We start from the raw sequence: 24,822 nt of genomic DNA, 5'->3' as shown, positions 1-24,822 counted from the left end.
TATATGCAATAGCCACACGACACGAACACGATAACGTCTACACACCAAGTAGACAAGACACTAGAAATATTCTAAAAAAAGACAATATGTTATATATTAGGAAAAAAAGCAAAGCTCTGTTTACTATATAGTATATCAATCTATGTATGAGAGAGTAAGAGAGGTCTGATTCATGTTGCAGTTAAGTTGCATCAGCAGAAGTGAAAAACTAAATAAACCTGCAATACTTCTGCAAATCAACATCTGGGCAAGTTCTGCAGCATCATAGCCCGGGTTTTGCCATCAGGTTTGAGGCCGATCTCGCGCATCTTCTCGTACAATCTCCTCGCCAAATCAATCTCCTTCCTCAAGCATGATCCCTGTATAGCAGCATTGTATAGAGATCCATTTGGTTCTGCCTAAAACACCAACAAAAAAATAAAATAAAATCAGTAAGCATGTCTTCAACTGGCAAGAAACACAGCTTCAATGTCTTACTTTTAGAATTTCCTCCACGTCTTTCCAAAGGGAACCCCAAATGCAGCTTCTTATCAACGACAAGAGAGTGAATACATCCGGACTCTGTTTCTGCTGAAGCATGTGTTTGTACACTTGCAACGCGACCTTTGGCTTCTTTGCGGCCTCACAAGCTCCGATGACAAGATTGTACGATGTGACAGAGACAGGGAAACCGGCTCCTTCCATCTGCCAGAGCAGCTGCATTGCCCTATCCCATAATCCAAGCCTCTGGCAAGACATCAAACAAGTGTTGTATATATGCAGGTTCAACACGGAACCGTGCTCTTTCCTAATGCTCTCGAAGAGCTGAAGAGCATCAGAGTGTCGGTTTGCTCTGTTCAGCGCACAGAGCAGGCCGTTCCACGTGTATGCATCAGGTGCATACCCCAACGACTTCAAGAGCTCGTACACGTTGAATGCAAGATCAACCTTGCCTGCTTTACCGAGTGAATTGATCAGAGCATTGCAAGTAACGAGACTTGGGTTCATATCGTTTCCCAACATGGTCTGCAAGATATCGAGGGCTGTATCCCATTTCCCCTCCCTCGTGCACGCCCCTATTACAGCTTGCATAGCGTCATCATCTGGGCTCAACCCGTTTTGAACCATCTCGTGATGGGCATCAAGAGCTAGCTCGTTCTGACCACAGCGGACGAATACACAGACCAGCATACGGTACGTGACTGCTGTCCCTACGCAGCCATTGTCTCTCAAACTTCTCCACATCCTCTCAGCCTGAACCCAGTCGTTCACCTTCCCACACATCGCTATCATAGTGTTGTAAACAACCACATCCATGCGTTTCGTAGCTCTGCCGTCCCTTTCTGCTTCCTCAAACATGGTTAAGGCCATATCACGGCTCCGAACATCAGCCACTGCTTTCAAAACCAAGCTGTAAGTGTGGCCAGTGGCGATATCACTCGACTTCATGAATTCAAACACTCTCAAGGCATCATCTAGCCTTCTATTCCTCAACAGACACGTGAGAAGGGAATTACAAGCATGCGAACGAGGCAGCAGACCAGAAACGACCATTGATCTATACAATGTCAGTGCACTTCTCACTTTATTCGCCCGACTGAGCTTCAGAATCCTATTTGACAACACTTCCTCATCTCTCTCCTCCAAGTAGTGTATCTCATCCATACTCTCATCACCGGCCTTCAAAGGCATTGGTGAACGAACATCCAAACAGTTCTGATCATCCAATTCTTGATCAGCCAAAGCACCCCAAGGCGGCAATATGTTTTTGGAGCCATTCTCATCAAGACCTTCTTTCTCTCCCTCACAAACCAACTCTCTAAGCTCAAGACTTGCAACATTGCTACACATACCACGAGAAATTTTACTGTCTATTGACTTGCATAACAGAAAACTTCCCCGTCGTCTAACAGTTCCCAAATAAGAGTTATCAGAAAATGGCACCACACCAAAGCCATAAGTTCTGGCAGAAATAGAATTCATATTCACATCAAAATATGCAGAGCAATTGATGCACCGAAAAGGGATTCTGAAATCACGAATGCTTCGATAAACTGAAACAGAACATGCTGGTGGAGCACTCAGCACCTCCGTCATTATCAAAACTAACACTAGAAGCTGAATTACTGAACTTCCTCTCCCCAAATTAGCATTCAATGAAGCAATACATCAGAAACTCCTTCCCTGAAGCAAGAAAGATTCAATTTTTGGAATATAAAGACCGCACAAATGAAATTGACGATTAAAAGAATCGAAATTTTACCTTAAAAAGTCATCAAGTAAGATAAAACGCGGAGAGACTATTGAAGCCGTTCAAATTGCTGCCACTGAGATTGAGCCCCAACAGCAGCGACGCTGCTGGAATCGGAAGAGGCCGAAGAAGGACGCCAAGCCAGGAAGGTGAGTATAACACAATCGCGGAAATGGAGGCAGATGGGTTTCCGAAGGTAGAAGAGATTCAAGAATTAGGATAACAAACTATACTAGTTTTTGTATTATCATTATTTTTATCCATCCAATTTTGAGTTTAATCAAATATAGCTACTCCATCTTGTAAGTTTTAATTTAATTTATTATATTTGTTTATATTTGTTTTTGTAACTTACTATAGTAGTTTGCAATTTTGAGTTTTATCATGATAAATTGCCAAATAAGCATAAAAATGGTCAAAATTTTGGAACGTCCCACATTTTTTAAAATCTGAAAATTAAATAACGAAAAAATTTAAAATTTTGCAATTATCTCATCATTTCCATTTTCAGCAAATTTCTCGTTAATATGACAGCCAGTTTAAAACACGCGCACAAAACGTCATTTCGAACTTAATAAGAAGTCGTTTTGCTCTAACATAGTTTTATCCACAAGTTTTATTTAGTAGTATGCAATCATATTTGAAGAGTGAAATTAGACAGCTTCTCAGTCAGACAGTAAATGTATAGAGTAAGGTCACAAATGACAGCACAAAAATGTACAAATAACAGACCATATTTACAGACACCAACGTTCTGCTACCCCAAAAACAGCAGCAGATTGCACACACCAAGCTCCACTCAACATCCCCATCATCCATCCCTCGGCTCGCCTCCGTCTCAACCCACCGCCTCGATTTTCACAGTGAAGGTGCATCACTGCTCACATGAAGAGACAAAGCTGTAGAACTGCACATAAAGAAGCTGAAAATTGAAGAAAATTAATAGAAATACCTGACTTAAGAGTAAAAATCTGCATCACTCAGATGCTTCATCTGTATCAGATAAAGGCAACAAGGTGCATATCCCGAGCACGTGTCCGTTGAGACACACATAATACTCAATGCAGTCATCGTACGCGCCCAGCCTGCAGCTGGCGCTCGAGGGTACCATGTTGGTCTCCTGCATGTTCCACAGCTTCGCCTTGCAGTAGGGACACACCTCCTTTGGATGCAGCGGGGCACCTCGGCTGATCAGCAGTTTCCTGACTTTAGACGTCGCAAAGGATTTGAAGATCCCACGGAAAAACCCTATATCCCCTTCCTCCCCTTGGTCGAGATGCTCGCAGGGGTCGGAGATGTACAAGACGTCTGTCCTGCATTGTGATAGGAGAAAGCTCTTCCCCGAGGTCCTAGAGAAACGTGTCCTGTACACGAAATGGCCAGGGACGTGGACGCGGTTGAACAGCCCGTCTTTCTTGCATCCGGAGCAGTATATGAGAAGTTTGCCGAGGGCCCTCCAGCTCCCATCCACGATATGGCTTCCGCTGGAGTGGAGATCGCGCATCATCTTAGGAGCCCGTGTCTTGCAAAACTCCTTCCACAGGACTCGCTTGGCGAGATCGTCTAGCCATTTGCACGTGCAAGAAAGGGCCACTATCAACTTAGGGTTCCAATTCAAATGGTTGAAAACTAAGAAGATCACTTCTTCACTAAGGTGCCCTTTGGTACAAACACAGGCTGCAGAGTGCACGCAGCGATATTGCTTCGTGATATGCATCTTCACGACTGGAACATCAAGTCATAGTGAGTTTCTCTATTAATGCCTGCAAATTTCTCTGATGCCTGTGATCATATGAAGAAAACAAGAATGAAAGTATCAATAGAGATCGGCTCACAAACAGAACTCTCCGTATCTGAGCACATAACATAGAGAGAGATTATAAATCATAAAGCATAATCAACAAGAACATACCGGAATAGCTTCATCCTAAGCATAACATATGTATATCTCCAGGTCAAGAACCAACACAAATCCATCAACAAATCATAGTTCTCGAGAGAGCAAAAAAATACATCTGCCAAACATGGCTTATGCTTTCAGCAAATAATTAACAAAAAGAACTCAAGAGAAGCTCCTTTGCACTGTCACCAAAATCATAGAAACAACAACGAACCCGCATTCAAGCTTCTTTAAGATGAAGGCAGACTGTAAACTTACAACTCCAAATAGGAAACAAGAAATCCACATCACTTAAAACTTACAAGTGCATAACTAGCATGACTAGAAAAGGCAGGCGGCGCATGCACAAAGCAAGACGCGGTAAGCGTTTATTTGATCGATAATGGCTAAGTGTTTTTGAGGGATGTGGACTGATGATCAATCATTCTTCTACCAACAACACAAATTTAACACTTCCAATTGTGTTTTCCTATATCACCAAAGATAACAAGACTAGGTAGGGTTTCTAGCAAAGAACTCAACATGTTAATCTTTTAACTATTCATAATCCAATAATTAACGAGAAGGGAAGGTTCTCTTCTCCCAAAAGTGTTCTATAACAACAACCAACAAGCTCAAACTCACTTCAATTATCACATAATCTACAAAAAAAAGTCAGCTACCATACAGAAAATCCAAAATAGGAGTACATTTTACCTAAAACAACACAAAATAGAAAAACAGAACACAAAGAACTTCGCTTCCAACACATTTCAAATCGAAACACCCAAATTTTACCTCAGTCCACAAATTTCAGCCGCAAGAACAAGATTTCAAGAATCGTGCAAAGGGGCAAATTTCGATGAGGGCAAAAATGAAATCGTCAAATCATTACACAACATGCAAGAAAGGGCAAAGATTCTACCTTTTAACAAGAAGAAGCTCGTGCCCAGAAAAGAAAAATCCAATCTTTATTGCCAGAAGAGTTCTAAAAATACTGGAGCCATGAAAATAACAAATAATTCAACGGTATATGACAAAATAAATACACCCTTTATACCTTAATAAAGGCAGTCCAGTGTTACTTAAGCTTGAAAAGGAGCCAATGAGAGGCGTTAAATGGATTTATATGTTGAAATCAAATAATTTTATGTGGACATATGGAGGCCTATATATGGTGTGATGGTTAGGTGAGGTGTATCAACTTTGGTGGTGAAGATTTGTCCAACTAAGAGACACCTATAGCAAGATTCTGAATTTTATACACATTAAATTATAATTTGGGGGATTTTGTGTGTATTAGAGAAACTGGTGTTAGTGGTTTTGGTTTATTCATGAAAGTGAAGTTTTTTGTGACACCTGTAAGAATGTATTATTGCTTAAAAGAAGAAAGCATCGTTGAAAATTGAGTTAGAAATGTGTTTAAATTAATTGTTGAATGTGTGGAGGAGATTCGTCTGGTCTATCACTAATCCATAGGCCATAAAATTTGAGGAAGGAAATGAGAAAATGACATTAGACACCATACAATTTTAATTAGGGTAAATTTATACATCTAGCTGGTTAAATAGGATATATTGGTCAATATACTTGAAAAACTAACAAATTAATAACTCCTTTAATGTTTATGTGGTTTTGCAAAATAAATTAAATTATTATTAAATCCTTAATGGAGTATGAGTAATGGGAAATGGCGTATGGGAAAGGGTGCAGTGGGGAGCTGGCGGAATAAACTATAAAGTTAATTTTAATTTAATCTTTAGTTTAGCCTAATTTATTTATTTTTAGGCTTTAGCCACTTTCTTTTAAAATCAAAGATAATTAAATGAAGTTATAATATTAGTATAATATGATATTTTAGGTAGGAAAACAATATTGGAGTACTAAATTGAATACTTTCATTTATTAAATTATTAGTTTATACTTTATATTAAGCCATGTGTTGGAGCAAAACCTTTTGATAGATTGAAAAAGCAAAACAAATCAATTTGATAATTTATAAGCACATTAAAGCTGAAAATGTAAAATTAGAATTTTGCTTGTAAACCAAAATAAATAATATAGGATCAGAGTATTCATTAGATCGGCCATACGTAAGTGTTAAGAGCTTTATAATCCCAAAACAAATTACAAACTTAACAATATCAGTAAGAGTAACAATAATCCAGCTTCTGTCAAAGAATATATAAGCCATTCATCATCAATTAGATGATTAAAACACTTCAATTCACAGCTAGAGAGTCACTACAAAACCAACACAAAGCATGTGTTTGGTCAACTCCAAAACATACTTAAGTTATACCAAGTTTCATCACCTCATGGAAGACAACTACATCCAAAAACCTTTATAGTTTACCATCTCCCACTTTTCTTTCAGTCTAAAAGCTAAGAAAGAAGAAAGAAAAAAAACAGCCTCAGCTGAGTGGTTTTCCGAGCCTGATCGAGAAGGCTAGACAAACCACTCAACACAAGAACACCGTACAGCAAAGCCACCGAGGCTTTCTTGTTCTAACCTCAGCTAGGATTGCACATATCATAGTATCAAGCAGACACGGCTTCGATATTCACACCTCACCATTATTCAGTCACTCTATACCGTCAGAAACAAGATAAGAAAATATTCACAATTAACTCACAACTTGTGTGGAAGGTTTACTTTCTTGTAGAGAGATCACGGTTTCAAAAGCTCCCACCAGGGCTTTAACCTTACTTTTCCTACTCACGACGAGTTTACTAGCTGTCTCCTCGATGACATTGTTCAATAAACCTTGAGCATCTTTCTTACCTTGAACATCTTGATGCTTTAAAACAACCTTTTGAGGCAAAACCCCTGTACCAGCTGTGTCACTAGTGACTCCCGCTTTTTTCGTGGTTTTCCTCCTCAGATTACTTTCTTCTACTCCTAAGACCCTTGCCCTTCTAAATATAAGCTTCCTAGGAGTATTATTATCGGACTGAAGTTCCACTACCTTCCCCATTCTGAACTTCACTTTCACAGGAGAGATATGTTTATCTCCCGCAACAACCACCCTGTTCTTTCGCACTGTCTTCTTAGGATTCTCTTTCACAGGTGCTTCTTTGACAGTCTTCAGCGAGTTCTTGGAGATTAGTTTGTGTGTTTTAACAGAGCTCTCCTCCATCTCTGAATTGTCCTCTTCATAAGATGATAATGACAAAGATTTTCCACGAGATGATGATTCGGCTGATAGTGGAGATTTAGGTGATGTCTCAGAGACATTGTTGCCAGCTCCAACCCTGATGACATGCAGCTTTTTCTCAGTAACCTTCTCACTCTGAGATGCCTTAGTATTAACCCTTCGTATCCTATTGGGATCCTTCAGAGGAGATGCCAATTTCAAGTTTCCACGTTTTCCCGAATTGATTTGTGCTGTCGTTTTCAAAGGAAGCTTAGACAGCAGAGTAGCAGGAGGAGGTGTCAATGTCTTCTTTGCAGATGCTTTGGCTGTCATCAATTTTCTGCCTGGTTGAACATTGCTGTTACTTCTGCCTTTTCCATGCATACCATCTGAATCATTAGGAGAATATGATGGCTTAACCTTAACAGGTTTCAACTTCACAGGAGACAACCGCTGCTTGGCTGCAGAAGTTGTCTTTTTCCTTGTTTTTGATATTTTATCATCGATTGAGGAACCTTGTTTCACTGAATCTTCAACTTCAGTATGGGGAAAGTATACACTCTTGAAAATTTCTGGGGGATCCACTGAAGGAGATTTCTTAGCCGATGAAGACTTGCACTTTGGCAAAATAGTCTTACTGCCAGAAGAGCCATTTTGCTTTGAGGAGGAAGTTTTGGACAGTTTAGGTGTCCGCAGATTAGATTTAGAATTTGAAGAAGGAACTCTAGGTGAACTATTGTTGGTATATGTTGAAGGCCCGTGCTTTGTTTCCTTTTCTTTGCTCAAGGATGTTTTCGGCTTTGAGGTATAAGATTCGGTATCAAGGGATGACCTCAAGCTAGTCGAACAGACTTTCACATTGATTGGAGGTCCATGATTAACAAATTCTTCCATTGTCTCGATACCTGAAACCACCTCTTCCATCTTATCATCACTTGCCACCTCTTCCATCATCTCATCACTTGCGACCACCTCATCTTTCTTCTGGTCACCTGTGACCACCTCTTCTTTCTTCTGGTCACCTGTGACCACCTCTTCCTTCTTCTCGTCACCTGCGACCACCTCTTCCTTCTTCTCGTCACCTGCGACCACCTCTTCCTTCTTCTCGTCACCTGCGACCACCTCTCTCTTCTCCTCGCCACTCAAAACCACCTCTTCCTTCTTTTTGTCACTTGCGACCACCTCTTCCTTCTTTTTGTCACTTGCGACCACCTCTTCCTTCTTCTTGCCACCTGTGGCCACCACTTCTTTCTTCTTGCCACCTGCGACAACCTCTCTCTTCTCCTCACCACCTGTGACAACCCCTCTCTTCTTCTCGCCACTCAAAAAAGCCTCTTTCTTCTTCTTGCCACGTGCGACCACCTCTTCTCTCTTCTCGCCACCTGCAACCCCCACATCTTTTTTCTTGCCACCTGCCGCCACCACATCTTTCTTCTTGCCACCGGCGGCCACCTCTCTCGTCTCCTCACCACTCAAAACCACCTCCTTCTTCTTCTTGTCACCTGCAACCCGTATCTCAACAGGTATATGATCAGGAGACAGTTTTGCAATCCTTTTCCGGAAAGGCTTACTTGCTTTACTTTCATCTAAATGGTGCTTTCCAAATTTACAGAAATCATGACAAGAGCCAGTAGATGCTCTGAGATAATGAGGAACCACTTTTTCATTGCCATTGGAAGACACCAATTTGTCTGCAGAACTCCTCAAGGAACTGTTCCCCCGACCACGGGAACCAACAGATGCTCCAAGATTATGGGCATCAGTGCTGCGCCCATTACTCGCAGAATCCTGATTCCCAGCCAAATCATTGTTCACACTCCCATCACTTTTCGTGGGAGTAACCAGAGAATCATCACTTGCTTCAGCCATGCAAACAGAGACCGTGACAGGGAGCTAGGAAACAAAAAATCCTACAAGCAAAAACAATACAGATGAGCAGTTATATGAACGTGATTATGTGAACAATCTTCTACGAAGAATTATTTTCATCATAAAAAAGAGAGTAAATAATGATCGATATAGCCTCTATCCAAATTCCAAAACCAATTCATGAGAATGAAAATACATCATTCAAATGAAATCATTGATACACAGTGTTCAATGCCAACAAAGGATTGATTTGCAGCAAATTCCCAACTTAAATCAACAGATACATAAAGTATCACAGAAAACGTTTCAGCACAGAAAAATTCAAATCCAACCTTTTCCCAAGCCAAAGATTAACGAGAAGATTCACGAAACCTTAACAAAGAGGGTCCAATACTAAAATCAATTGAACAAAACAACAATCACACAATCCCCACACAAAAATTCCGTCTCAAAATCAATCACAATCTCAAAAACAGAGGAAAAATACCTAAAATCGGCACCTGATCACCAATCGGAATCCGAAGCCTTTCAACAAACACAAGCGTGAAACTGAGAGAAAACAAATAACCCCAGAATTATAAACCAGAAACAAACGTTATTAAATGCCACAATTAATGAGAGGGCAATAAAAAAATCAGAAACCCCTCAGAAACCGCGCACCTTTCTTCCTCCTACCTTTCTTCTTTACTGCTTCACCAGAAAGCAAAGGAAAAGCGCAAGAGAATTAACGAATAATTGAATTATGCGATGCCAGCCAGGGAAATGAAAGTAGCAACAGGAATCAGCCCACCTTATCCGTCAATTATTAGTATAATTCAATTCTCCGGTTTGAAAGCGATCGCTCTCAAAATATACGCGCATTTATATACGAAGATAGAAAAGAGAAAGAGACGGAAAGATCGTGCAAGCAACGCCTTTCGGTTTTGGTTACTTCTGGGGGGTTCCAAAGAAGCCGTTTTGATCCGTTCACGCGTTCAATTGTTGCTCAATTTCTGGTCCACAGAGAGATATAGAGAGAGAAAGAGAGTATATTTTGTATTGTGTGTATCTCTCTGTGTGTGAGAGAAAGAGAGAGGAGAAAAACGATCAGTTATAGAAGGTGGTCGGCGCCAATTTCCTTTTTTTAATTTTATTTTTTAATCTATTATTCTTCAACATTTATCTTTTTTCATTTCATTTTAATGGCAAAGACTTAGATGATAAGCAAGATGCAAGCCGTAATAATATTTTGGAATTAGATAATATTTGATTGTATTTATAGCCTGAAAATCTGGACTCTTTTACTTTATAACCTCTTGCTTTGACTGTAATTAACCTTTACAGATATTGTACATCACGAGAAAAGATTGGTTTAATATTTTTTAAGAATTACTGAAATATAGATTGTGCAAAGATAGTATCGAATCTTTCAAGGTAATAGAATACTATAATATCTCAAATCTGAAGTGATGATATTGATTTGATTTATTAGATGATGGAGTATGTATCAGAAGATATATTCGTATAAATACGAGTTTATTTGATTTGGTGGGAACTGAAACAAATTAATTGATTGATATTATTGTCTATTTTTGCCGTGAATTTGATATTTGGCCTATTTTTAGGTATATCTCTTGGATTTCCAATATATTGCAAACAAGCTAAATTAATTAAAACAATCAAGTTGTGAAAATTGGTTTAGTAATATTACTGTTTTATAGTATTAAATATAACTCCACAAATTTTTATTATTCTATTCACGACATATAGTCACTCAATACTAGTATAATATTTTTTTTATATGTTTACTATATTATATGTGCAGCATTAATTCATGAATGAAGGATTAAAAACAACTTTTTTTTTAAATAAAAATCTAAATAAACTTTAATGGACTCAGATGAGTTTCATAGATAAATTATATACTACCTTTCCTTTTTTTTCCCAATTATATAAGCTGATTGAAATTTTGTCAAATAATTTATAAAAGTATATTAATACTTGGGATTAATAAACATTAGTATTCTATGCAGCTTATTAATAAATTATATATTTGGACTATTCAAAAAAGAAAAATAATCATATACTAATTGAATCTGATGAGGGGAGTAGAATTTCAACAATATGCAGCTTATTAATTACATAAAAAAATGCATTGAAGTTGTAATTAATATTTCAATGAATTATGGTATATGACCATAGAATTAGGTGCCAATTTTTCATGTCAACTTCTGGAAACTTCTTAAATGTTAGGCGAGTTTTTTCGTTATACTATTAACAAAATATTCAACTAACTCAAATTTGGAATTAAATAAATACATAAATGCAAAAATGTCAAATTCTATATTCATATAGTGTCATTTGACTTATAAGTAACTATTGTTTATCTTTTTTTCTTTACTTTCTTTATATAATCTTTGTATATCGTATAAATACGTTATATAGTAAAAATTATCTCAGTCATACATATCACCTTTTATCTCATACAGTAGTAGTTTTCAAAATATTCATAATCCATCAAAATATATGGAAGACGAACGGCATAAGATGGAACCAACATTTTTAAAATATTTAAGTTAGTTGAACCATAGTAGTTATTAGATCAACTTAATTTGAAATTTTATCAATAAATCTCAAATTAAAATTAATCAGCAAACTTTTTTTTTCTCTATACTAAAACCGATTTAAGCTTGCGCCGCCTGTATCGGTTGGGCAGTTGGTAAAATATTTATTATAGTTATAATGGAATACATGGACTAGATAGCAAATTATTCATTAAAATAATTTCACTTGAGATTTGTTTACTGTTCAATCTCAGTTTTGCTGCAATAGAATTATTTTCTTTGATCCACAATTATTGGCTTTGCTCTGATCTAACCTTTAATTAATCATTTATGAGATTCAAGGCTATGGTATCATTTCTATATTTTATTGTATTTATGTAAATGCACTACACACATGGTTCTCTCATGGAATACATTGAAAACCGTATAGGAATTACCTATAAAACAGTTAAAGAAACATTTAGTGATATATGGTGTATAAATTAAATAATTGTAGTGAATTGTTTAAGAAAAAAGTAGAAGCCTTGGATTCTATTTCTGTTTCTGCTAATTGTTTAAATGTCCACATGCTTGAGATGCAGCATGTTATTCATCATTCCATTTCTATATCATTACAAAATAAGAATTGTCACAGTCTGGTTATGGGATGGGACCTTGTATGATTGTTTCCTTTGAAAATATATTTGATTTCATTAGTAATTGTGCCTGCCTACATGGTAATATTATGAGCTTTTTAAGTGTATTTTGATATTATAACAGCACTTGCATTTTTTGTTCAACCAATTAATTGGTAGATGAGATTACCAATCTGCCTTGACCTTTCAACCACCAGAAATAGAATCATCACAAGAAGATTCTTTGCAATTGTGTCAAAATTGAAAATAGAAGTTCCCACCTAAAAATACTACTAGCAAATATCATCACAAACTAGAATAGCACATTTTTCATGCAAATTATTACTTGGTTGCTAACATGGATTACTTTTTCTAGTATACCTTTCAATCTGAGACCAACATTTCTCCAATATTCAAAATAATATTTTAGTAAATTTGATTGTTCAGACAAGTAATATCAGAACTATCTACAAAATTTACCAGAAAATTCACACTTGTATTTGATCACTTCTCGCGGCCTGAGACAGTCTTCTTCACAGCCCCGACTGAGACCAAGAACTGGTCAAGAGACGATAGGGTCCTCATGTCGTCTGGAGGGAAATAACTGGCGGCCTTACCCAAGAGTGATGTGAAGAGCATGGCAAGCGAAGGCCGTGTAACATAGCTTTCACCCAAGAGATCATCAAGAAATCCAAATGCTGCTAAGAAGTCGGATCTGCTTGCATTGATCGGGCCAGCAAAATGCGCTGGGATTATCCTCTTAAACCTCCAGTCCCTCGAAATTCTGTCTATCCAATCTCTAACCTGAAATCCCAAGAAACACACAGTCTCAAAATATAACCATGTTTTGTTCTGCTCTTTTTTCCTACCTAAAAACGGAAAGGGGTGAAGTTCAAAGATATGACTAGTTTTATAAATGATGGATCAAATACAGATTTATACAAATTTCAGAGGATAATGACTGACTTGCCTTTTCCGGAACTTTGCTGAAGACTAGAGTTTTCACGATAGGTGAGACGATAAGCTTCTGTGACATTTGAGAGAAGCTAGCATTCGGCTCCAACAGATTCGAGGGGCCAAGAAACAAGATCTGGAGGACCATTCTTTCCCATCCTGTACCGAACAAAATGAATGATCAGCTCACCTCAAAAGTGCCTAGTGAGACATATGTGTTTTCATGTTAAATGACTGATTGAAGACTTATACCTTTCTGCCTGTTCATATTGTTGTCAACAACTGGCTCCTCGGGTACTTCTCTTCCCTTGCTAAGAATCTTGACAGCCAAACCATTCTTAGCAGATGATAGCAACGACTCCTTGCTAATACATTCCGGTGGCTGTCTGGGAACATATATCACAGCATCTGTAACTAGCAGCGTCTTTGTGCGCATGTGATAGAATGCCACCTCAACATATGGCCCGATTCCTGAAAACATATTCGACAAGAAAGAAGAGTGTATATAACTATGTCTTAGCATAAGGCTAACTTGATTCCACAAAAAACATATAATAAGTGCACTACCAACTTCAGGGGAGCTCAAAACCTTCTGCTCGATTTCATCAGCCCACGGGGTTGACAAATCCTCATCTTCCAATATTCTGGCACGAAAAATCCCAAAAAACTCGAGGGGCAAGTTTAGTGGCCAGCTCCACTGCCTAGGAGCCACCCACACCTGAGCTCGAGGGAACTGCCTTGAAAATGGGCCAACAAATATCTTATGCTCGTATGCAAACGTGGGAAGGACTATATATTCCACGGGAGCACCTAACTCTTTCACTAGCTGCAAGATGGAACAAAGCACGAACAAATGTACCATCAACAAGTCGCAACATCTATATATCATCAGAAATTATCAAAAGAAAATCAGAAGCTCGGCGTTGGTGATTACCTGAATGCACTCTTTTGTTGGAGCAATAGGGGCATGAACCCATAATCCACCGGATTTGAGCTTGATGACAGTCATACGAATGTTTGTTGAGACGCTGCTGAAACCGAGTGCTTGCTCTTGTTCAAACAACCATATTGCATCTTTCACAGCCTGATATTCTAACAGATAAATCAGTTACAACCGAGCACACTTATCTTTCATGAAACATTACTCCTTTTCTTCTCACTTCTAAACATGAATAATCTGCCCTAACAATAACTAATGTGAGTGGCCCATTTCTAATATATGTTTAAATTAAAATCTTGTACGTGAACAATATAACTGTCCAAAATTACATAAGAATATTGGAAATAGGCCCAATTTTAATGAAATGATGATCTCTAATCAAACGAACTACGCAGTTCTATCATATCAAATAAAGTAGTACAGTACTTAACTAATCAAAATTAGCTCCTTTTATTTGTGGAAATCCAATTTAAATTCTTGAACAGATCAGCACAAACAGCACTAACCTCGTATCTCAATGTTTGGCGGTTGAGAAAGGGACCGAGGGGGAACGGGAATCCAGTAAAGTTGAAGTAAAACCTTCCTTCTCCGCCGCCAGCGGTGGCAGCAACCACCAAACTTAGTTCAGAGCGATTTTTGCTTCTTCTGGATTTGGTCTGAATACAGAGGCCCTTCAACGGGGAGCAGCTGAGAAAGGCGGAATTGAGTTCTCGAGAGGCCAATTGAGAAGATTTGGGTAACGGAACAGCAAACGCCGCCGCCGCCATATCTTAGTTCCGACACTGAAGTAGCTGAAGAAGCTACTATTGCATATTTGCATTATTATTGGATGGTCGAAACTCGAAAGGTTCAGTTTTTCACACGTGGCGGGATATCCTAGTTGGAATTTTATTGGGTTTTCATATAGTAGTAGTAATTTATTTCCACATTTGTTTATTTTATTTTGTTTTGTTCTAAACTGTATTTGTGGATGCCAAGGATCTACCTGTTTGGATTAAAGGAATTTTCCAGACACTATAATTAGTTTTATTTTTCGTAAATGGGTATATATTGCTTACAGAATTCTAAAGACCATTATTTTGTAATTTAGTTATATAAACTTCAGTACTATATCGTGGCTATCATTTAACTAAAAAAACTCAAATTGAATAAAAATGCTAACGAGAATGATGCTTGCAATGAAACGCCATCTCAAAAGAAATAGCAAATCACTAGCTCTAAAACTGAGAGAATTCTCCTAACTTGTGTACACAAAATAATTGAGTACATGAGTTCCAAATAGAGGTAATAACTTGAGAAAATCACAAAATAAAACCAAGAAAGCCCATCGTCCAAATCAGCCATCATTCATAGCTAAAGCCACCGGCCACAAATATATACACAGATGACACTTCTAGAGACTACCTATGGCCATTGTACGAGCACCAGGCACGGAAGTGACCCACACCATACTACTAGAAAAAGCTTGAACAGCCTTTCGACTAAAGGGTGCCGATAAACAGAACAGAACTGCACAGCCACCCAAACAGGACAAAAGCACCCAACAAATAAAGGTCACTGCCGTAAACACTAACTCAGGAATCTAGGAAGTTCTAACCTGAAACAGTATTATTTGACTTGGCATTGTGGAAAGATTCATAGAGGGATGGATTGCATACTCCAAAAGGAAAAGGAAAACGAGGAGAGGATTTGTCAAGTGACGATCTCTCTCACAAGCCAATCCAAGCTCGGATAAGCAAAGTACAGAATGAGGAAAGATGGAAGGGCGAAGAGGATAGTGATGACTATGTACAGGGCTAAGATGGCGGCACTGGCTGGTATTACGTACAATATGATGAGAAGGAAAAAGATGACTAGGGGGAATTTGGCCGTCAGATGAACGAAGAAAACGAGGGACTTTCTGAGGGACAAATGCAGCCTTTCCAAGGGATGATAGCTGTTGAACTGACTTCCATCAAGACTTGAGCCTGATTGTTCAGAAAGATGGAAATGATTGGTGCTTCTCTCTGTATTCCCAACTGAGCTTCCTAGTGATCTAGTGCTCGATGGACAAACACCCTGATGATCCCCACAGTTGGTGGAGTGAGGGTTCACTCTATCACCGTTCATGCTCTCGAGCATCCACAGAAGGAAGAAGTTCTTACGAGGAAATTTCAGGTTCCCCCTATAAACTAGACGAAGTGATAAGAGGTTGCACCAGGGGCAGGATATAAAGAGTGGGAGCTGAAGAGGCAGAGTGGGAAATTTCACAACAGCAAACTGTAGTCCTAGGATGCAGTTTTTGCATAGTGTGTGCCCGCACCACAAAACGTATGGTATATTTTCAACAAGGTTAAAAGATTCCCAGCATATCGGACATTCCAAACCTTCCTCTCTGCTAGTATGGGAAGAAGCTTCGTCATCAGAGCAATCCGTTGAATTTTGTGTAGGTTTCAGTACATCATTCTTGAGCCCTCTAGTTCCAGCCAGACAGTTGGATGCAAAATTCCACATCTTGGAGCTAGCTAGGACCACTACAAAATGAGCATTTTACATCTTCAGAATGAACTCCACCCAAAAGCACTGCATAAAAATCAAGGAAAACCAAAAACCAAATTTAGCCACAGAGTATTAGCTTCTTTGAAAAATCATACTCCGTAACATTTTTACAGCAATAATAACGACAAAACAGTATACAAAAAAAACGAAAAATGAAAATAAAAATTTTAATCCATAAATTATTCTAGCAACACAAACTATCATTAAGTTTTTCAGCATTTTTCCTCCAGAAAATTTTTCATATTGCAACTAGCTAGCTTCTAAAACTAGAATTGGGGCACACTTAACCTCTTTCTAGATCAGAAACTAAACAAACTTAGTCTTCTTAAATGACGATATGTTTTCTCAGCGTCTCATTCTTAAACTACAATTGAGGCACTACTACAAGGAACCCTGTAACTGTAACACAGAAATGAAGCTAATCCATCACTTACTCCTCATATTTCATACACAGGACAGGACAACTATTTAACTGGATCCAGTATCTATGTTACTGAGAGATACATTGTTCAAAACTCTTTATACCATATAGACTTCGATTTGGAAAGAAATGTCGATCCGGAGTTATTCCTATAGTTGGAGTTTCTTGGATACATAAAGGGAATTCTTGAACTTCTCTTATGCACATAAGAGAAAGTTTCCAGAAATAATATTCTACTAACTACTCAGCTGTAGATGGATTTTAATTTAAAGTTTTTAACAGTATCCTACTTAGCACATTAACAGAAAATCCGTGGAATTTAGCTATCAGCACTTTGATTTCATAACTCATAAGAGGCCTCTTCTACTTGATCCCCGGTCCAAACAATGTTGTAAGATTGTTTAGAAGAAACTATTAACCTTATGCAAGTAGCCAACCATCAACCCCAATTCTTGGTCTGTTTGAACCTAGCCTAGGTCAGTCAAGGGGAGAATCACAATATCCAATTTTGCATAATTTTTTACAGGATTTTCTTTAGCCAATCATCTCAAAGCACAAGATCCAAGCTGCAATCTTCAATTGAAAGAACTACTCTAAGGTTCACAGCCGCCTATCAACAGCCAGAAATCTTAATTTCTTTTTCAATTGAAACATTCCGAAAGCAAATATCCGCCATAAATCATCACTAAAAACACATTCTCGGTTAACTGAAAAACTAACCAGCTGAAAATAGATCTATGATTGAACTGATCGAATCAACAACTATAAACACCATTAGAAAGTCATAAACAAGTAACTCGAATCAACAGCATGAATAATAAATGGAATAATCAGAGAAACAAAAAACCACCACACATCGATTTATTAATGCGACATAAAACAGAAGCGATAGATTACAACTTACCTATCGATCTGGTGTGTGTGTGTGTGTGTGTGTGTGTGTGAGAGAGAGAGAGAGAGAGAGAGAGAGAGAGAGAGAGAGAGAGAGAGAGTATCTGGTATGCGACTGAGCATCAACCTGAACCCAATCTTGATCGCTTTTAGTTTAAATCTGTAATATTTTTAATTAATTAAGAATATTAGGCAGAATCATATGAAGATTTAGTTTGAAAAAACATTTTTATCTTATCCAATGGAATAAAAGTGGAGAAGATAATAAATTATCTATAATTCTTTTGGGAGACAAAACTTTCGATTATTGGAATAACGTGTATTGTCTTCAGTTTTTTTAAATTTGTGTGACCCATTTCAGCGTAGATTATAAAATAATTCACCAGTAAACCTTATTATAAATAATTTGCTACTGCATCATTTTGAAATACTCATTAATCTTTTATCTCCATTTATTTGAACCAGCTGAAATACATAAGAACAAAACATATAACTACAAACATGTATTTATCACTATATCGTTCTAAGTTGACTTATTAAACAAATTTATGCAATAAATATCAAATGATGTTTGTTATCACATTTTGAAAATTTGCAGTGAAGTTTAAAGAGACTGGCCCAATTTATGGAGTTTGTGACCCAATTTTATTATTGAGCTCATTTTAGAAGTTCGATGAAAAAATGTGCATAATAATTTATATCATCACTCAGTGATTGGATGAAGTTTGTCCCCGCTTTGGAGGCTGAGAATGCATTTTTTTCTTTCGGCAGCTATCTGTATCATGAAATTACACGGCAAAAAAATAAAATAAAGGTAGAGGCGAAACTTTCGTTGAATTTAGAGACTAGTAGGTTGGATATTTTAGTGTAATTGGATTAACTTGATTGATCAATATGATCATAATGATACATCAAATAAGTTGGAAGTGTGGAGTGCACACTTGTTTGAATTCGTTATGATTGGACGGGAGTTTAGGGGCAGCGCCCCCGAGAGCGGGGTCCAAGGGGCGGCAGCCCCTGGCTGGGGTCGAGGTCAGCTTGGAAATTTTTTTATTTCCATTAAAGTTGCTATACATAAATCTTCATCCGGAAATGTAATTTCCGATAATTGAAGGACTAATTTACAATTTTAGAAACCCGCCAAAATCAGTTAAAATCGGTTAACTGATGAAGAGACACAATGTTCCGTGAAGAGACGCGATGCTTCGTTTCTGCATCTTATAATTGATCATTTTCGGTTCTAAGATCTGATCGAGAGATAAACATACGAATCTTCTACAAACCTGAATTGTATCCGATCAAATATTGGTAGAACCGCCAAATTTATTTGATCTGAAAGTGTTTTTATGCCTTTCAGGATATCCAGATTATTCACATTTTGTTTAAACTCCCTAACACGGTATATATAGTTTTCAGGCAATATTTTTATTCCGAATAGAGGTCGGTCGACCCTGCATGACCACACCTAAATCCGTCTCTGCACATAGAAATACTTGCTTGTTTCTTCGATCTTCAATTTGACTAAAGATTTGAGTTGCCTTTTTTTGGAATATTAATTGACTAGAGTTTCCCCTATTACATTATCTACTAGTATGATTAACTTGACTCATGCATTACATATATGTTCAAGAAAATATAATACACATATAATTGCATAAATAATTTTATGAGATGTCAAATAGGGCGGGTAAATAGGCCTTAATTTCTCCAAGTCTAAGGTTGTCGGAAACGTTGACAAAAATCTGAAAAAAAAAGAAAAGAAAGTTTAATTAGAGAAAAAAAATCGTCCAACGTGAAACTGGACATGGGCTTCTTCATCATCTCTTTCATCTTGCCATCTTAAAGAAGAAGCATCCATCAACACACGTACAGGACTGAATTTTTCCCCTCACTTTATTCAAAATTCTTGGACCAATCTTGGTGATCTCCTTCGATTCACTTTGATTGTTCCAAGTTTAGGGTGAAACAATGGGGTTGGAGTTGTCAAAGAAAGGGCAGAAAAGCCCAGAAAGCAAGATGAATATGGTGGTGAGGTGTCTTTGGAAGAACTACATTCGCAATCTTGTGTCGAAGAAGAGGCGGCGGATGCTCGTTGCTGGCTACGATCTCGACATGACTTACATCACCGATCGCATCCTCGCCATGTCCTTCCCCGCCGAGCGCATGCGTGCCATGTACCGCAACCCTCTTTGGCAGGTCAAGTCGTGAATGCGTTGTTAGAAAATATAATGCGGAAAATAAAATATTATTGCAGAGAGTAAAAGACGGGGAGAACTTCAAAGACTACATTGTGAATGACTTGAATTAATTCTCTCAATGGTTGCACAACATTTTATAGACTCTAATTCTAGCTATACTTGGAAAATATATTCTAATTATACTAATATCCTTTTTATTTGATTTTCCATGATCTTTAATTGATTTGCTTCTTTATTCTTGCCATAACTTCAGCTCTTGTCTTCTTGTCCTCCAATTAATTGATTTCCTTATTCCAACACTCCCCCTCAAGTTGAGTATCGAGTTTTTCGACACTTAACTTGCACGATCTTTAATTTGATAAATAATTTATACTCGTATTTAAGAGTTCTACAATTTCCATTGATAGTTTATGCTCGTATCATAGAGTTTCTTCAATTCATCAATGATAGTTTATACTCATATCATGGAGTTATTTTTTCTTCATTGAAAGTTTAGACTTGTTTCAAGGAGCTTCTTCATTTTTCTTCATTGAAAGTTTAGGCTCTTATCAAGGAGCTTCTTCGTTTTTCATTGAAAGTTTAGACTCATTTCATGGAGTTCTTCAATTTTTTGTTAACGGTTTTAACTCGTGTTAAGGAGCCAATCTAATCAGTTTTAACTCGTGTCCGGGAGCCAATCTAAACAGTTTTAACTCGTGTTCGGAAGCTTGTCTAAACAGTTTTTACTCATATTTAGGAGCTATCTTAGATAGTTTTAGCTCTTATCCGGGGGCTATCTTAGACAGTTTTTGCTCATATCTAGGAGCCATCTTTGACAGTTTTAACTCATATCAAGGAGCTAATTTAGACAGTTTTGACTCTTGTCGAGGAGCTAATCTAGACAGTTTTTCTCTTGTCTAGGAGCTAATCTAGACAATTTTTGCTCTTGTCTAGGAGCCATCTTAAGACCATTCTCGGTCCATTCCAGCTCAAACTATGAGCCCATTATTTTCATTTCATTTTTTCCTTCTTGAGCCTAATAACCATTGGGCCCAACTTTACTTCTGTAAAAATGAAGACGTGAAACCATTAGTCTCCTTTATGTTTCTTCATGGATCTTTTCTCGGTGATAGACTGCTATTTTCGTTGCATCGTCTACACGCTGCAGTGCCTTCTTCTTTTCTTTTTCCGTTGTCACATATCCATCTCAACATTATTTCCAGTATATCTTTAACTCTCAATCTCAAGAGGATGCATTCTTGGTATCTAATTTCCGGTGACAGCCTCTCCCCCTGTGACGGGCTCCGCTTTAGAAGCCGACACAATCCGTCTCCGGCAAGGTTATCACGGTGTTCACTCTATGTGGCCATCTTCTCGGCATCCTTCAAGGCACCCATTTTTGGCCTCCATCATCTGCCTCTCGATCTCTCCAGCGGATTACTCCCTTGGACCCTTTTCGACAGCCTTCTCGGTGGGCTTCTCGATAATGTGCTTCTCTGCTATATCTCTCGATGATTTAGCTTCCTCTCATCCTCAACCGAACCCCAGCCGGATAATTCTTCATTGCTGTCTGTTTTAGGTAGGTTCTATTGGGCCATTCCATCATCGATCCTTTTGCGTCTTACTATTGACGCTCCATCGGTGTGTGGGTTGCGCATTTGTAGCTTTCTCGCCCTTTCGTCATCTTTGGCCTTCACGACCACTATAGATTTGGAGAGGAGTTGTTCAGAATGTCGCATTCTTCTTCTCCCCCTCGGCCGGAAAAACCGTGAATTCAAATTTTATCTCCGAATCTAGGGCTCACTGCCACCTCCAAATCAGCAAGTAATCGCTGAACTCCATGTAGAAATTGCAATGTCGAGATTCGAGGAATCGGCTCCTGCTAGGGGAGGATTTTCTTTCGATTTATGCAAGAAAAACGAGAATGATTTGTGCAAGAGATGCTTATGCAAAAGGGTTTGAAGCCATCCTCGTATCTGAAGACCGGAACTACGATTGTTGGGTTGGTTTTTCAGGATGGTGTCATTCTTGGAGCTGACACACGAGCCACTGAAGGCCCCATTGTTGCTGATAAGAATTGCGAGTTAAAACTTGTGGCAGAAGCAATTTGCTCTGTTCCTCCGTCGTCGGCTTCTTACGCCGATCAACGCTTCTCTAGCAGCCTTTGTGGCCTTGCTACTGGCTCCACCTCCTTCACCACAATGCCTCCTTTCTCTCATCCTCTGTTGTGGTTCTTGGCTGCAATCAGTCTCCTTTCTCCTTATGGGGAAGATTTTTGGGGCTGATACATGGCTGTTTCTAAAAGGGTTTTGGTTGGTTTTTGGAAGGGACGATGATGAGGCCCTTTTTTTGCTATAGAGGCAGCGTTCGATCCTAGTGATCGAACCCACTCTGATACCATGTTAGAAAATATAATCCGGAAAATAAAATATTATTGCAGAAAGTAAAAGACGGGGAGAACTTCAAAGACTACATTGTGAATGACTTGAATTAATTCTCTCAATGGTTACACAACCTTTTATAGACTCTAATTCTAGCTATACTTGGAATATATATTCTAATTATACTAATATCCTTTTTATTTGATTTTCCATGATCTTTAATTGATTTGCTTCTTTATTCTTGCCATAACTTCATCTATTGTCTTCTTGTTCTCCAATTAATTGATTTCCTTATTCCAACATGCGGAGTATCTGTTATGAATCCATCTGTCTCATACTCTCTCTGAGAAAAAGAAAAAATGGATAAAATAAGAGAGAGAAAAGAGAAAAATGTTGAGAAAGTTTTCGTAAATAAAAAGTTGAGTACTTTTGATGTTATTTTCGTTGCGTATGATTAGATGATGACATGAATTGCTTGTAGGTTAAGTCTGCGCTCGACACGAGCCACCGTGACCACTATAAGGTGTACAACTTGTGCATAGAGGAGGACTATGACCCTTTGCATTTCAATGGATGTGTGGAGAGATTCCCATTTGATGACAACCATGTCCCACCACTAACAATGGTCAAGGAATTTTGTGAGAATGTCCATGCTTGGCTAGCAAGTGATCCTAAAAACATTGCAGTTGTGCACTGCATGGCCGGAAAAGGTCGAACCGGCTTGATGGTTTCTTGTTACCTTGTCTACACCGGCATGCCGGCTGACAAGGCTTTACACTTGTACGCCGAGAGGCGGACCACCAACAATGAAGGAGTAATTCTCATTTCTTTGCTGCCGGAATAACATAAAATTTTGTCAACTTTTACTCTGTTCCTCTACTTTAAAAATCGTCCACAAAGACCATGTAGTCTAACACGGTTTGCAATTATCTCACGACTATAATATCAGTTAACTCAAGTATATGATGAGTATGTATAAAGTGTATTGCCAAAGTGATGAATATTCAGATGGATATATAAATCTAAATTTCAGCAGTCACATCAAGCTAAGATTTCATAGGGACAATTGCAAACAGTGTTAAGTTTCATGGTTTTTTTACTTGTTTTTTGAAGTTGAGAGATTGGTCATAATTTGACTAAATTTCATGATTTTTTCGATAATTTGACGGCAAATAACACAAATAATTACTATTTTCTGGTGCAGGTATCGATACCCAGCCAACGTCGTTATGTTGGATACTGGGAGAAAGCAATATCCCAAGCTGGGGGATTGGATCTTGCTTCTTCTCCATATGTAAATCTGCCTCAGCCATGCACCAGGGAGCTGCAACACATCCGCCTCTACGACACCGCCGGCATCAGCCAGGTGTTTGTCGTCGTGTCGGAGCTCCAAGAGGTAATGAAAATATGTGTTTTCTACCGGTTCATTTACGATAACATAACCAAGAGTTTCTGCAGATACCAGAGCAGCGCTATCGGCCTTCAGTTGAAGTCTCGAAAACATGTTGTAGGAGGATCGGAACGGATAACGAGAAGTCATACGAGTCCCGATACTATTACTCGTTCGTGGAGGGCAACGACGAGCAGAAGGATGAGGAGCCACGCTTGGTTGTCCAGATGGACACCGAAAGCTCCATTATCTACAAGAAGACCTGTCTCGGCCATCACTACGAGAAGCCACTGCCGGTATCATTCACATTCCTTTTCAGGACTTCCCGAGTTAAAGAATTCATTTGTCTATATATATACCTAGATCAATACTAATTTTTTTCATGTATTCTGCAGTTGACTGGAGACATGCGCATAATTTTATACGAGAAGCTGATCGGAGGGCGCCTCTTCTACGTGTGCTTCAACACGGCCTTCATAACGGGCAGTCTGCTTCAGTTCTCAGTTAGCGATTTAGACAAAGTAGGGCAGAAGGGGCGCTCGATCTGCGGCCCTTCGTTCTGCTTGGAGTTGTTCTTTGGTCCGTCATCAAATGCCAGCTGTTCGATGCCTGCGATCGCAAACGTCGACGAGATTCAGCGCTGTGGATGAGTTAAATGGCCAAAGCATTCCAAATTACGGTTGCATTTTTATGCAAAATGTGACTGCTATTTCTGTTCATGTCATTTTTGTTAAAAAGCCATCACTGAATCGCCAATTCCCAACTGCGTGCATTTGGCCGTCTCTTCTTGAAATACAACATTTTGTAGTTAGGAATTATCATCATCAATGTGTGCTAGACTTTCTTGTGCTGTACATA

General features: G+C 38.5%; 6 protein-coding genes across 17 annotated transcripts; 1 reads left to right on the top strand and 5 right to left on the bottom strand.

Annotated features, from left to right (window-relative positions):
* Positions 1 to 67: 67 nt before the first annotated feature.
* LOC121772082 (pentatricopeptide repeat-containing protein At3g29290-like) lies at positions 68 to 2,501 on the bottom strand. Its single transcript, XM_042169037.1, has 3 exons — positions 2,243 to 2,501; positions 478 to 2,163; positions 68 to 398 (listed from the first exon to the last, which is right to left on the bottom strand). Exons 2-3 carry the CDS (start codon positions 2,074 to 2,076, stop codon positions 237 to 239), a joined length of 1,761 nt encoding a protein of 586 aa, XP_042024971.1. The 5' UTR covers positions 2,077 to 2,163; positions 2,243 to 2,501; the 3' UTR covers positions 68 to 236.
* A 330-nt stretch (positions 2,502 to 2,831) lies between these two features.
* LOC121772084 (EID1-like F-box protein 2) lies at positions 2,832 to 5,315 on the bottom strand. 8 transcript variants are annotated; one of them, XM_042169045.1, is made up of 4 exons: positions 4,908 to 5,308; positions 4,143 to 4,245; positions 3,183 to 4,012; positions 2,832 to 3,107 (listed from the first exon to the last, which is right to left on the bottom strand). In XM_042169045.1, the coding sequence occupies exon 3, from the start codon at positions 3,945 to 3,947 to the stop codon at positions 3,207 to 3,209; it is 741 nt and encodes a 246-aa protein (XP_042024979.1). In that variant the 5' UTR covers positions 3,948 to 4,012; positions 4,143 to 4,245; positions 4,908 to 5,308; the 3' UTR covers positions 2,832 to 3,107; positions 3,183 to 3,206. The 8 variants fall into 8 exon arrangements, with proteins under 8 accessions (XP_042024979.1, XP_042024976.1, XP_042024980.1 ...); XM_042169042.1 differs by having other exon boundaries at positions 5,035 to 5,308; XM_042169046.1 differs by having other exon boundaries at positions 3,183 to 4,245; positions 5,170 to 5,315.
* An 884-nt stretch (positions 5,316 to 6,199) lies between these two features.
* On the bottom strand, positions 6,200 to 10,180 carry LOC121771795 (enolase-phosphatase E1-like). Of its 4 annotated transcripts, none has more exons than XM_042168678.1 (3): positions 9,776 to 10,180; positions 9,603 to 9,664; positions 6,200 to 9,156 (listed from the first exon to the last, which is right to left on the bottom strand). In XM_042168678.1, exon 3 carries the CDS (start codon positions 9,113 to 9,115, stop codon positions 6,737 to 6,739), a length of 2,379 nt encoding a protein of 792 aa, XP_042024612.1. In that variant the 5' UTR covers positions 9,116 to 9,156; positions 9,603 to 9,664; positions 9,776 to 10,180; the 3' UTR covers positions 6,200 to 6,736. The 4 variants fall into 4 exon arrangements, with proteins under 4 accessions (XP_042024612.1, XP_042024614.1, XP_042024613.1 ...); XM_042168680.1 differs by having other exon boundaries at positions 9,616 to 9,664; XM_042168679.1 differs by having other exon boundaries at positions 9,791 to 10,180.
* Positions 10,181 to 12,673: 2,493 nt separating this feature from the next.
* On the bottom strand, positions 12,674 to 15,244 carry LOC121771793. The gene is made up of 6 exons (XM_042168675.1): positions 14,673 to 15,244; positions 14,161 to 14,310; positions 13,794 to 14,052; positions 13,479 to 13,697; positions 13,243 to 13,385; positions 12,674 to 13,076 (listed from the first exon to the last, which is right to left on the bottom strand). The coding sequence occupies exons 1-6, from the start codon at positions 14,931 to 14,933 to the stop codon at positions 12,777 to 12,779; spliced, it is 1,332 nt and encodes a 443-aa protein (XP_042024609.1). The 5' UTR covers positions 14,934 to 15,244; the 3' UTR covers positions 12,674 to 12,776.
* Positions 15,245 to 15,378: 134 nt separating this feature from the next.
* On the bottom strand, positions 15,379 to 18,184 carry LOC121771794. 2 transcript variants are annotated; one of them, XM_042168676.1, is made up of 2 exons: positions 18,030 to 18,184; positions 15,379 to 16,728 (listed from the first exon to the last, which is right to left on the bottom strand). In XM_042168676.1, the coding sequence occupies exon 2, from the start codon at positions 16,657 to 16,659 to the stop codon at positions 15,859 to 15,861; it is 801 nt and encodes a 266-aa protein (XP_042024610.1). In that variant the 5' UTR covers positions 16,660 to 16,728; positions 18,030 to 18,184; the 3' UTR covers positions 15,379 to 15,858. The 2 variants fall into 2 exon arrangements, with proteins under 2 accessions (XP_042024610.1, XP_042024611.1); XM_042168677.1 differs by lacking the exon at positions 18,030 to 18,184 and adding an exon at positions 17,846 to 17,994.
* Positions 18,185 to 19,816: 1,632 nt separating this feature from the next.
* LOC121771282 (phosphatidylinositol 3,4,5-trisphosphate 3-phosphatase and protein-tyrosine-phosphatase PTEN1-like) lies at positions 19,817 to 24,792 on the top strand. Its single transcript, XM_042168066.1, has 5 exons — positions 19,817 to 20,212; positions 23,056 to 23,388; positions 23,779 to 23,970; positions 24,033 to 24,260; positions 24,360 to 24,792. Exons 1-5 carry the CDS (start codon positions 19,985 to 19,987, stop codon positions 24,612 to 24,614), a joined length of 1,236 nt encoding a protein of 411 aa, XP_042024000.1. The 5' UTR covers positions 19,817 to 19,984; the 3' UTR covers positions 24,615 to 24,792.
* The last annotated feature ends 30 nt before the right edge of the window (positions 24,793 to 24,822 follow it).

The sequence above is a fragment of the Salvia splendens genome, chromosome 16, assembly GCF_004379255.2.
Source record: "Salvia splendens isolate huo1 chromosome 16, SspV2, whole genome shotgun sequence".
Classification (NCBI taxonomy): Eukaryota; Viridiplantae; Streptophyta; class Magnoliopsida; order Lamiales; family Lamiaceae; genus Salvia; species Salvia splendens.
Note: the sequence above shows the minus strand (reverse complement) of the source record. Positions and strands in the feature narration are given on the sequence as shown.

What these genes read in the sequence shown, in the direction of transcription:
- LOC121772082 (XM_042169037.1), bottom strand. Translation starts at nt 2,076, where the DNA reads ATGACGGAGGTGCTGAGTGCTCCACCAGCATGTTCTGTTTCAGTTTAT. An exon ending in ACGTGGAGGAAATTCTAAAA is followed by an intron (nt 399 to 477) that starts GTAAGACATTGA and finishes TTGGTGTTTTAG; the next exon opens with GCAGAACCAAATGGATCTCT.
- LOC121772084 (XM_042169046.1), bottom strand. Translation starts at nt 3,947, where the DNA reads ATGCATATCACGAAGCAATATCGCTGCGTGCACTCTGCAGCCTGTGTT.
- LOC121771795 (XM_042168678.1), bottom strand. Translation starts at nt 9,115, where the DNA reads ATGGCTGAAGCAAGTGATGATTCTCTGGTTACTCCCACGAAAAGTGAT.
- LOC121771793 (XM_042168675.1), bottom strand. Translation starts at nt 14,933, where the DNA reads ATGGCGGCGGCGGCGTTTGCTGTTCCGTTACCCAAATCTTCTCAATTG. An exon ending in CAACAAAAGAGTGCATTCAG is followed by an intron (nt 14,053 to 14,160) that starts GTAATCACCAAC and finishes TCCATCTTGCAG; the next exon opens with CTAGTGAAAGAGTTAGGTGC. An exon ending in TTTGAGCTCCCCTGAAGTTG is followed by an intron (nt 13,698 to 13,793) that starts GTAGTGCACTTA and finishes ATATGTTTTCAG; the next exon opens with GAATCGGGCCATATGTTGAG.
- LOC121771794 (XM_042168676.1), bottom strand. Translation starts at nt 16,659, where the DNA reads ATGTGGAATTTTGCATCCAACTGTCTGGCTGGAACTAGAGGGCTCAAG.
- LOC121771282 (XM_042168066.1), top strand. Translation starts at nt 19,985, where the DNA reads ATGGGGTTGGAGTTGTCAAAGAAAGGGCAGAAAAGCCCAGAAAGCAAG. An exon ending in GGACCACCAACAATGAAGGA is followed by an intron (nt 23,389 to 23,778) that starts GTAATTCTCATT and finishes TTTCTGGTGCAG; the next exon opens with GTATCGATACCCAGCCAACG. An exon ending in TCGTGTCGGAGCTCCAAGAG is followed by an intron (nt 23,971 to 24,032) that starts GTAATGAAAATA and finishes GAGTTTCTGCAG; the next exon opens with ATACCAGAGCAGCGCTATCG.